Raw genomic sequence first — 11,128 nt, 5'->3', positions numbered from 1 at the left:
TTTGCCATTGTTATTTGGAGAAGCCCATATTCATGGCATTTGGTGAACATGATGAGAATGTGAAGATGCTTAGTATTTCTCCTTCTCCCCCACCCAAATAAGGCAACTGATTCTTTTTCCTTAATCAAGTCTGCAATGATGCATCAGAGGCCTCGTGGTGTATATCATTCCTGAGATTTCTCTTGTCTGACTCCACAGCTCCTTTAGCTTCTGTAGGCTTGACTAATGACAGCTGAAATTGACAAAGCCTGCAGAATTATAATCGCCAGCCTCAGCTGGGAGATAGTTATAGACCCTCCTACATTTATTTAACAACAAAACATTACCTCACCCCCCCAACACATCAGCCTAAGTTTCTCTTAAGTTCCACCGCCTGCACTGTACTTACAGTTTACAGCCTTCTCTGAATTGCGGGAACTAATAAACGTTTTATTAAAAGGTTTTGATGGATTCACCTTTGGGATTAACTAAGATAATAGTTTATTGCACTGTGAAAGATTAAACTGAGAGTACCCTGGTGGGGAGAAAATAAACATTACAAATAACAAAGCTCCTCTTTAAGCATAATGCACCATTGTTCCCAGACTCAAAATATAACTCACATGATTATTTTTTTTTAAAAAAGGAATTCAAATAGCGTTTGATATTAAAAGGTAATTAGAATATTCTTCCTAGGCAGTCACAAATATCTGTTTATGTATTTCACATCTTTCCTTGGTGGCTTTTTGGGGTGGGTAGGTGGCGGTGGGTTTGCAGTGTCTGATCGATCAGAAGATCAAATTAAGCCGGAATGATCATGGATGGGCGTCTTGTACATAGAAAGGGGAAGGTTAATGGACTAAAAGGATCCCAGAGTGGTCATTCTGTAGATGGGCTCGATGTCTCCCTTGTAAAGCGGTTCTCCCACACATCCAGTCCTCCAAATATTTGCACTTCCATAGAGCTCAGTAGAACCTACTGCTCTGCAAATAGGTGGACGAGAGTCGCCTGGATTGCCTTAAAACACACATGAACGCATTTTAATGTAGGGTCCCGTTTCTCCACTCCTTGCTGTCCATACTGCCAGAAATAATTAGAAAAATGCAACTTACCCAATGCATTCTAACGAGAGAGAGAGGTTCATTTATGCACATCCATGTTCAAAAATCTGGAGCCCTCTGTTGCTGCTTTTTTGTTGACGTTATTGTGGAAGTACCAAACCATATTTATTTTCAGTGTGCATGTAAAGTATATGCAATATATTAAAATCTATAGCCCTTTCCAGTATGTACACACGCACCACAGTTTAGCTACGTGTATGTATATATGAATCTATCCCAGAACGTGCCCCGTGGCACTCGTGTGTACATTCACACGCCTGTGAATATAAACTGGAAAACGCAGGCATAAAATCATCGAAAACAGTCGTGTTGCCAACTATTTCTTTGAATAAGATAAGTGCCTACTTTCGCGAGGAAACTGGCATTCATTAAAGAAGCAAAGCAAAAACACTTTTAGTAAGGGGGGTGGCGGCTATCCAATCCATCACAAGCTTGGGAGCAAAATCTGGCAGGTCTCCCGCAATTAGGCTGTGCACACCTACACACGTTTCCCGAAGACCATTGAGATGTAATGTTTTCTCTGACCTTTACTTGGGGGAAAGTGAACAGCGCCAATTGCCCTCTATCCCTGCATAATATCCCGCAGCACCATACCCTATTGCTCTGGGCTTAAGGGTATCAGTTGCCACGCAGTTCCCAGGCATTCCTACATCTTTCTAATCAGAAGGATCTAATGGGAGACTCTGCTACAGCTTCCTGTTTGTGGACAGCATCACACTCCCACGTGGAAGTGCCACCACCTCAGTGACACGAAACATTCATGCTCTTTGTGGATAAAAGTTTGTAGCATGAATTTTACGTCACTGTAAGAGTTCATAGATCGATATAACTAATAAAATGCAGTCATTAAAGAGTAACCATATAGCATCAAAAATAGCCATCTAAAAGACCCTGCAGACATTGTTAGAAACTGGGTGAGCTGGGGGATTTCCATTTTATTTCCACACACACACATATATATTCCTGCTTTTCTTCTGTCATGAAACCTAAGGGGTCATGACATACATGTGGTTTCCAGGTGGTCACCCATCCAAGAGCTGACCATATCCAGGCATGCCTTAGCAAGCTGATGGCCTCATGGACCTTGAAACCAGTTACAGTACTGTCCATCCAGAGACAGACAGTTGCTTTCTGTGAGAGCTGCTTCACCTGAAGGTCCTGGTGAGTCTGCACATGGGTGTTCACCACTGGACAACTGGAACATCATGAGACGATTTACATACATCAGCTGAGACTAAGGACCACAGGCAGAGCTTTCATATCCCCTGTCATTGTCTTTAAAAAATACACATAGTTTTCAATAAAGTCAGTTCAGACGTGCAGATACAGTTCTTCGCAGCGAGAGGCAGGGAACGAAGCACAGGTCCGTGTGAATCTGCTTCCGGACTTCTCCAGCCACATGAAGAAGGAACCTCAATTTTCATTTCTCAGTATCCATTAAAAATGTAGCAAAAAACACTACTTGACAGCGCAAACCTATGCCTGTCTACTCACAAGTATGTCCCGCTGTGTTCAGTGGGTCTTACTCCCGGGTAAGTGGGTGTGGGGTTGCGGTGTGACCCTTTCTGCTACCACGAAATTGTGCTGGGTGCGACCAACCCACCAACCCCAGTGTTTTTGTTTGGTTTTTTTAATGTCCTGCTTTTTAAAAAGCCACCTCCTTTGCTGAGCCAGTCTTAGGTCCTGTAAAGCGTAGTTATCCGCGCCTCCCCCCGCAATTAATATTATAACTGAGCCAAGGAAGGAATTATAAATCTGGGTGTGCTGATTCTTTAAAGAAAGCTATTGCCAGTGTCGTACACGGCAGTACAGCCTAATTTGTGTACGTGTTTACGCAGCGCATAATAAATGTCAGCTTCCCCCCGTGAATTTTCTCATGGACATTTAAGGAGTTTTCCTTCTCTTTTCCTGATTTCCCCTTTCCTCTTCTTTTAAGTCTCCTGTTTTCCTTATAAGCTACTCTGCGTGTCCTGCAACAGGGTGATAAGATATGCATCAGCGGTATTTATAGGGCTGGAATGAGGGGATTCTCTGTGTTTCTGTAATTGGACGATTTTGAAATCCTTATCTCGGCTCTCAAAAGACAAAACCCTCACAGGTTTTCATTCTTCAGTGATGAGGGGATCGGCCCCACCCCCCAGAACCGGCATACTATGGAACTCAGGATTCGGAGTCAAAGTAAATACTGTATATTTTAAGCTGTATGAAAAACCAGCAGACAGTTAGTTCCTAGAGGAGGTTTAGGCGCTATCCTATACCATTTTACCTGAGAGCCAGTCCCATTGAAGTCAATGGGACTTACTTCTGAGTAAGCAGGTATGAACTTGCTTTGCTTAATGATCAACCGTCATGCAAACGATCCACAGCAAATTATACAACACAAAGAAATTTAAACAATTTTCTTTCTTGGCTTATTTTTAGTCCCTCTCCCCCATCCTACTCCGCCCCAGTGCTAAAACTAACCTTAACATTTTAATGCGTGTGGATTAACTGTTCAACCTTTTATTTAAAATCCATATGTAGTCATAAGGGATTTGGTATCATGTTTATTTTTTTAAAAAAAATCGCTCACCAAGCTTAGCTGCATACAGTCTATTGTTAGCTATAGGTATGTCTATTATTATTATTATTATTATTGACAAAACACCCCAGTAAAGCAAACATGATTCCTACCCAGCTGAAAATTATTGTATGGACTCTCGGGTAGGGTCAGTCTTGAAGAGTTCATGAACTGAGGCTCTTCTGTTAGACCCCCAAATAAATAAATAAATAAATGGATTTGTAATATAGATTAGAATCTGGCTTCAGCTGAAAGGGTGAAGCAGGCGGGCTAGCGGGGAGGGGGGAGGAGAAGGCGGGCGGGGCGATGCTTTCGCCCAAATCAGATTTTGTTATTGTTTTGAGCGGGTGAAAAGGGTGGGATGGGGTGGGGGTGGGGGTGTAAGGAAGGGGAAAAGAAAAACCAACAATTTCTCCAGCATAAAAATGAAACATCATATTCGTTTGCCTTTGGGCTTCATTTTTTCCCTTCTACATTATAACTAGTTATTGAACTCGCTAGAAGATCTAAAGGCCATTTGCGAGGAGACAAATTTCAATGGAGGTTCCCCATCAATAACTCCTTGGCAGTGACCTATTGGATCAAGTCAAACAGTTGAGGTGAAATTCAGGTCACGCCGTCTAAGCAATATTAAAATGCGTCCACTTTTTAAAAAGCCACTTTCAACGAGATTTGAAGAAAATTGAATTCCTGGGAGAGGGAGGGAGGGGTAAATGGGGGCTGGGTGGGGGTTGGGGTGCTTGCGGAAGAGGGAAGGAGAAGATGGTTTGCATATATGTGCTTTTTCGAACAAACAGGAAGAGTTCGTTTTTAAGGGTTTTAAACGGACGAATAAATATTTATAGGCTTTTGCTTTTTGGAGAACCTACAAGGGGTAATATGTGTATATGTGGTCGTGGGTATTTTTATTTTTATTATTTTTTTTTACTTCTGGTGACATGCTTTGGTTATTCAAATCGGTTTGCACCAACTCATTACTTTTAGTGACAACAGATTTAAAGAAAAATCAATTAAACATTTGCATATTTCTTTGCATAAATTAGACCTGTCTCTTTTTATTGTGGGGAGCGGGGGGGGGAGAACACCCAATGATTTTGTGGCACTTTATGCTTTTGTTTTTAACTTTTGTTTTCAAATGAAAGTGTGATTAATTTTTTTGTTGTTTCATGGTATCATAGAAAGACCAACTTTATAAAGATATACCCCCTCCACCAAAAAAAAAAAAAGCTGTATTTTGACTCCCTTCCCCTGATACACACTTTTAAAATCCACTCTTTGAACTTCTTAGAGGATGGTGATAATTTCTAGAAGAGGGAGTGAACCCAGTTTTAAATTGCGGGGGGTGGGCGATGCAGAAAATCCATTCTTGGATCTGGATATTTAGTCAGAGGGGAAAATATATTTTTATTATTATTCATTCAAGATTAACCTTCCTTCTCAGCACTGTATTTTAACACTATATATTTAAAAGCCTTATAATAAACTGAAATATGTGAGTAATACACCGAATCTAAAACACTGGCGGGGGGGGGCTGTCCTCTCTGCATGGCCCCAGTGAATTTTAGTTGGACTGCAGCCGATTTTTTATGAACTGACGATTTTGTATGTCTCCCCATTTTTTTTTAGGGGGAGGTAGTTATGCGTGTGACCTTAGCTAGGTTGTGGCTTTCGTGACAAGGGGGTTCGTATTAGTATTATTATGATTACTAAACAATGAAATAGCAAAATCTCAGTGGCTAGGCACTCCCCCCCCCCAATGCACAGATTGCAAATGGCTAGAGCTGTAGGTTACCAAGCGGTCAGTATGGTAATGGCTCGCACAATGAATCCGCGGGGACAATGAACACTTATTTTTCTTCCGTACTGTCAAGTAGGCGCTTTGTACTCAGAAATGGTCCTGAAAATGGTAACCAGATAGGCCAACCAGCTTTGCAACCCGCTTCTTGGCTAGGCTGGGAATTAAGGGCCAGGAATTATTTAATCGAAGTGTTGTATTTCCCTTTGCTATCGCCACTCAGAATGATGATGACGACTACGACGACGATGATAATAGCAATAATCCGGTTTTGCCGACATTGTTCTGCGGGTGGGAGAAACGGAGGCCAATCGGAGAGAAGTGGGAGGGGTACTGGAGAGACAAAAGAGGTTTGTGCCCCACTAATCCCCCCCCCCTTCCACACGTCCTTGGAGCCTTCTTTGAAAGAGACAATAAAAGGGAACTCTTCCAAACACTTAAGAGAGGAATACATGCCACCCCCCCAAAAATGGCTTTAAGAAAATTATAAACTTAAGGGACTAATGCCTATTTTAACAAGGAAACCAGAAGGTCAGTTAAAATAAACTACAGGAACGAAGTGAAATAAAAAAAGAGCAATCAAGTCCACTGGGGGAAATTTTTTTAAAAAATAAAATAGAAAAGGTGTATGATTAACGATGCAATCCTGTCTACACTTCCTGTGTACTTAAAAACAAAACAAAACAAAAAACTTTCGTGTAAACATAGAGAACCTTATTTTCACATTTTGCTTCTGGATCCTGTGTATACATTTACTCGGGGTAAGCGTCACTGAGTTCAAAGAGACTTACTCTCGAGTAACTGTGCATACAGCCTGGCTCTCTGCATACTTACTCGATTTGCAGTGTGATTTGAAAGGAAGGAAGCTCTGTTATGAAAGTTACTCAACTTCTAATGGATTATGTTCAGGAATGGCAAAGCTGCCCTTTCATTCACGTGCATCTACACAAATAATTAAAAGTGTAAATATCGAAGAGTAGGTTTAGGTGCAGTAGGTGATTATTAGGATGACCCAGGAAAAGAAAAAACTCACCACCCACCAGGAATGCTGAACTACTTAAGAAATTGGTGGTTCCAAGTTTCTAGCACGTTCTTACAGTAGGCAGCCTACTTAGGAGTCCCTTTTGAGTTCGCTGGAAAGTAAGAGCCACGGAGTTTATAGGCATTTGCTTCCTAGTAAGTATGCTTAAGACTGCACCCTCAACTTGTAGATCTTCCTCTTCTTCCTCCCTCCCTCTCATATAATTTGAATTATGCTGAAATTAATCAATAATGGGTCCAATCCCTCCAACGTCCAGCATTTTAAAATCCCACCGAATTTAACTGCAAAGAGCTAAGTAGATGCTTAAGTGAGACAATGGGACTACGGAGAGGGTGTATGCAAGGTCCTTTAATCAATCAGTAAAAGGCTGTATGGATACTAACCACTGCTGCTGCTACTACTACTATTACCAGTAGTAGTAACAGCAGCAGAGCAACGCAAGGGGAGCTCATGTTAATGAAATCACGGTTATACATCTCATGGAATGAGGAAATAGTAGCTATGGCAAACACGACCTCTCTCTCTCTCTCTCTCTCTCTCACACACACACACACACACACACACACAGTATCATAAAAAATCTGAGAATCCACCCAGAGTTCAGTAGTAGTAATAGTAGTTGCAGCAGCCAGCAGTACAATCACTCTGCCACTGGAAACAACTAGACACGTGCCAACATTTTTCTGGACTGTTCACAATGATTTTTGAGGAAAAACAGCAAAAGGAAATAAAATTGCCTCAGCTATCCACGCGCTTTGGCTTTTATTATCCCAGTTAAGTATGCATGTCAGTTTAGACTACCAAAGTAAAATAAAATAAGAATGGCAGTTTCCCTTTTTATGCAAAATAAGTTGAACGGGCAGAGTTAAATGTAAGAGATAACATGAACTGGAGTTGTAAAGCTTGCCTGGGGGAAAAGGCCAAAATAATACCTCTGACATTCATTTCTCTGTTCTTAGACTGAACCGTCCTCTTCCTCATCCTCTTCAGGAATCAACCAGTCCATAAGCAAACAGGTTGACAGTTCTCCATAGATGGATTGAAAACTACCCATGTACGGTCCTTATACAGAGATGGGGGGGGGGCACCAGAATAAAGCAGCAAGGAGGAACTTACTTACTTACTTAGTGAATGCACTGATGAATAATAATAATAATCCAATAGGAACCATAAATGTCAATAGCTATCAAAAAAAGTGGAAGGTTGTCTTCCATAGCTCGGTTCCCAAAGCTGTGAAAGCGTGGATCCCATCTTGATAAAAGCAAGTGATCCTCTCAGAAATATGCAAGCCCTACCTGGAAAGGGCTTAGCTTGTTAAACGACTTTTTAGGAAGTCTTGACAGCTGCTCTCCTTTCCCTCACGCCACATTCATGAAAAACAAACAAACCCCAAAACAAAACAAAAAAGACATTCTGGAACACATCAGTGGGGGAGGGGAATACGCTTCCCACCTTCCCCCAGTACCACAAAGGCCACATTCTCCAGTCGTTCATATCCACCCTGTAGAATCGAAGTTGTGTGAGCGCCTCAATCACAAATTCGTCTCTAGGGGAGTATATGGACGATGCAGAGTCTTGTTAATGTCCGGCTTCCTTTGATTTCCCCTTAACTGCTAGAGTTATAATTAAGATTTCAGCTATCCAGGGGAGTGTGTGTTTGAGTTCCTTTAAAATACACATGCATTCCGAGGAAGGGCAAACAGCTTCAAAGTGTGTGGTGGTGGTGGTGGGGCTTTGTTACAGCTAGATCGTGAATAAATAGTTAAAATAACAGGGAAGGTAAAGCGTGCTTCTGATAATAAAATCCACAATTGCTACTTTTTTCTTGGATAGAAGGAACAGCAGTCATCGCAAACACAAGCTCACACAAGCCCTTGCCAGAAAGAGAGAGAGAGAGAGGGAGAGGGAGAGAGAGAGACCTAACAATTTCAAGTGACTGATTTATGGCGTTTTACAGCCCCATAAAAACTGTTACAACCAGCCCAGAGCCTCCGACACCGCTGGCACATTTAGTCTAATAAATAAAACATAAACAGTTAACTTTATGTGTCACTTTTATTGTTATCAAGTAAAATATTGCAATGCCCTGCAAGCTATGATTTTCAACTATAATTGTTATCAAGCAGTACAAGGGATTAATCCGACTCTCTGTGCCCCATCTTCTTAATGTAAGCTATAGATAAAGCCCTTAACTGCAATAACTGCACTCTTTAAAATGTTTGCATCACAGCTTAGCTTCTTTAACCTACCCAGGGGTCTGTTTATACAGGCATATTGGGAGAGGGGAGAGGAATTTAACAGCGCCTTACTTTTTTCTGTCCACCACCCCAAGCTCCACAAGGAAGTCAAATGTTCTGAATGGACTTTAGACGCATGCTTTCCCATTCATCCGTGGCTATGAAGGGGAAATCATGACTACAGTAAATCTTGTATGAGGATCCATATTTCTTCTTACCTACCTACCTGCCTCCAGACTGGATGGGAATGTTTGTGTGTGTTATCTTTTCCATAATCATAACAAAACCGAGCCTTCCATTATTTAACCCGGCAAGAACTGAAAAGCACATCTCTGCTAGCTTCCCACCACTACCAGCACCCCATAAACTTTGTCTCCCCCAAAATGGTCAGCATTGGGTGGCTGGTGGTCTTGCCATCTGGCTGGCTGGAACTTCTACTTGTTTCAGCTCACAGGCACTAGCAGCTTCTCTTGCAACCAAAGCAGATCACCCGTAAGCAAAGGTTGATGAGCATTTCTAGAGAACTCCAAATGACGCAAAGATGATTTGCATATCCCGCTGCTCTTTCTCTCTCCCCCCCCACTCCCCATATCTCCTTGCCTCCCAGGTAACCTGCCTCCTCCTTTGTGTCTCTTCAGCAAACAATTGGATTACAAATACTGAACTGCCTTCTAGTTTTCGGGATGTTTGCATTGTGCGTAGGGGGTGGGCGGGTGGGGGGAGACTAGTACTGCAGACAATGACACTAACCATGTCCTGGGGGGGGGAGGAGGGAGGGAGGCGGGGGCACCTCATTCCCCCTACAGCTTTTCTTTAAGGTGAAGCAAGCAGAACGATTTCAGGCATGCTTCACTATCTGCAGTGCAAAATGTTACTAGTTCTTCCAGATTAAGACTCATTTAGCTACTGGATCCCTACAAGAGAGGACTTGCTGTGTACCTGGAAAAGGGGGTGGGGCGGAGAAGAACACAGGAGCTTTCCTTGCACACCATCTGTCTGCCAAATAAATGAGTTTCCTTCCATTATCCTTCCATTCCCTTACGTTGCCTTTTTAAGAAAAGAACGTTCTGTTTAGCAGCAAGATAACCCCTTACACACACACACACACACGCACGCGCACCTCTTTTTCTGAGTTTAAGGGGACCACACAAACAACAACAAGATCGCACACACACGCACACGCACAGAGGCACAGGCACACACTCGCGCACACACAAATTGGATACATTTTGAATAAGCTTTTGGTTCCTTATCCGGGGACTAGCTCGGCTGGCGTGATTGGCGCAAATAGTCACATGGTGAAACTAACTTTACGGGGTCGCCAGCTAGTAGGAGGGTTTTATGGAGCAGAAAAACGACAAAGCGAGAAAAATTATTTTCCACTCCAGAAATTAATGATCATGAGCTCGTATTTGATGGACTCTAACTACATCGATCCGAAATTTCCTCCATGCGAAGAATATTCGCAAAATAATTACATCCCAGACCACAGTCCGGAATATTACAGCCGGACTAGGGAGTCCAGTTTTCAGCATCATCACCAGGAATTGTACCCTCCACCTCCTCCACAGCGACCCAGCTTCCCCGAGCGCCAGTACAGCTGTGCCAGCCTCCAAGGTCCCGGCAACCCCCCAGCGCATCAAAGGGGCCATGGACCACCACCCGGAGGCCACCATCTCCCCGAGAAACCACAGCAGCTCTGTGACCAAACGGCTCTCTCCAGCGCAGCCACCTCGCCAGCCCCAGCCCCTCCAGCCTGCAACCAGCAAAACCCCGAGCATCCTAGCAGCACGGCCACTAAGCAACCCATAGTCTACCCATGGATGAAAAAAATCCACGTCAGTACTGGTAGGCAACTTTTCTCTCTCTCTCTCTCCTCCCTTCCTTCCTTCCTCTCTCTCTCTCTCTAGTGTGTGTGTGTGTAAGTGCGAGAGAGGGAGAGAGAGAGTATGTGTGTTTTTCTCCCCTTCACACCATGCTTGCAAGCTCTCTCTCTCTCACTCTTCTCCCTCTCTCGCTCCTTCTTTTTCCCATCTCCTCCTTTGCCTTCAACGAGAGTCTTTGGGTTAGCACAATTGAGCTGGATTTACGACTCCGAGTGGGTAATTACACCCACCATAAATTTTATAGCCAAGCTAGTCTGGGCAGCCGCAGCCATGTGGTTCGTTCTGTTATGTATGTGTGAAACTCCAAAAGGCTTCGCGAGGGGTGCATAAATAATTCAGGCTCTTTTCAAGCCAGGGAAACCCCTTCTTATTAGAAAAGAAAGTCTTGGGTTCTTTATAACCCATTTAGCTGATGACTTTTTTCTCTCTCTCCCCTCTCTCCTCTCCCCCCCTTTCTCTCGCTCTCTCCCCCTCTCTCTTTCCCCTGAGCCACTGGAGATCTGTCTTT

The 11,128-nt window shown here is 43.1% G+C and overlaps 2 protein-coding genes across 3 annotated transcripts in view; both read left to right on the top strand.

Annotated features, from left to right (window-relative positions):
• HOXC5 (homeobox C5) overlaps nucleotides 1-11,128 on the top strand; it is a 66,298-nt gene that overhangs the window by 18,208 nt on the left and 36,962 nt on the right. The gene's annotated exons all lie outside the window — the stretch shown is intronic.
• HOXC4 (homeobox C4) overlaps nucleotides 1-11,128 on the top strand; it is a 48,613-nt gene that overhangs the window by 36,171 nt on the left and 1,314 nt on the right. The window contains exon 3 of one of the 2 annotated variants that reach the window (XM_082212825.1): nucleotides 10,306-10,582. In XM_082212825.1, coding sequence (XP_082068951.1) covers nucleotides 10,306-10,582 — 277 coding nt within the window. Of the gene's footprint in view, nucleotides 1-9,576; nucleotides 10,583-11,128 lie in introns of those variants that run through there. The other variant, XM_082212824.1, reaches the window with a different exon arrangement.

This window comes from Podarcis vaucheri (assembly GCF_965113315.1).
Source record: "Podarcis vaucheri genome assembly, chromosome: 2".
NCBI classification, from domain to species: Eukaryota; Metazoa; Chordata; class Lepidosauria; order Squamata; family Lacertidae; genus Podarcis; species Podarcis vaucheri.
Note: the sequence above shows the minus strand (reverse complement) of the source record. Positions and strands in the feature narration are given on the sequence as shown.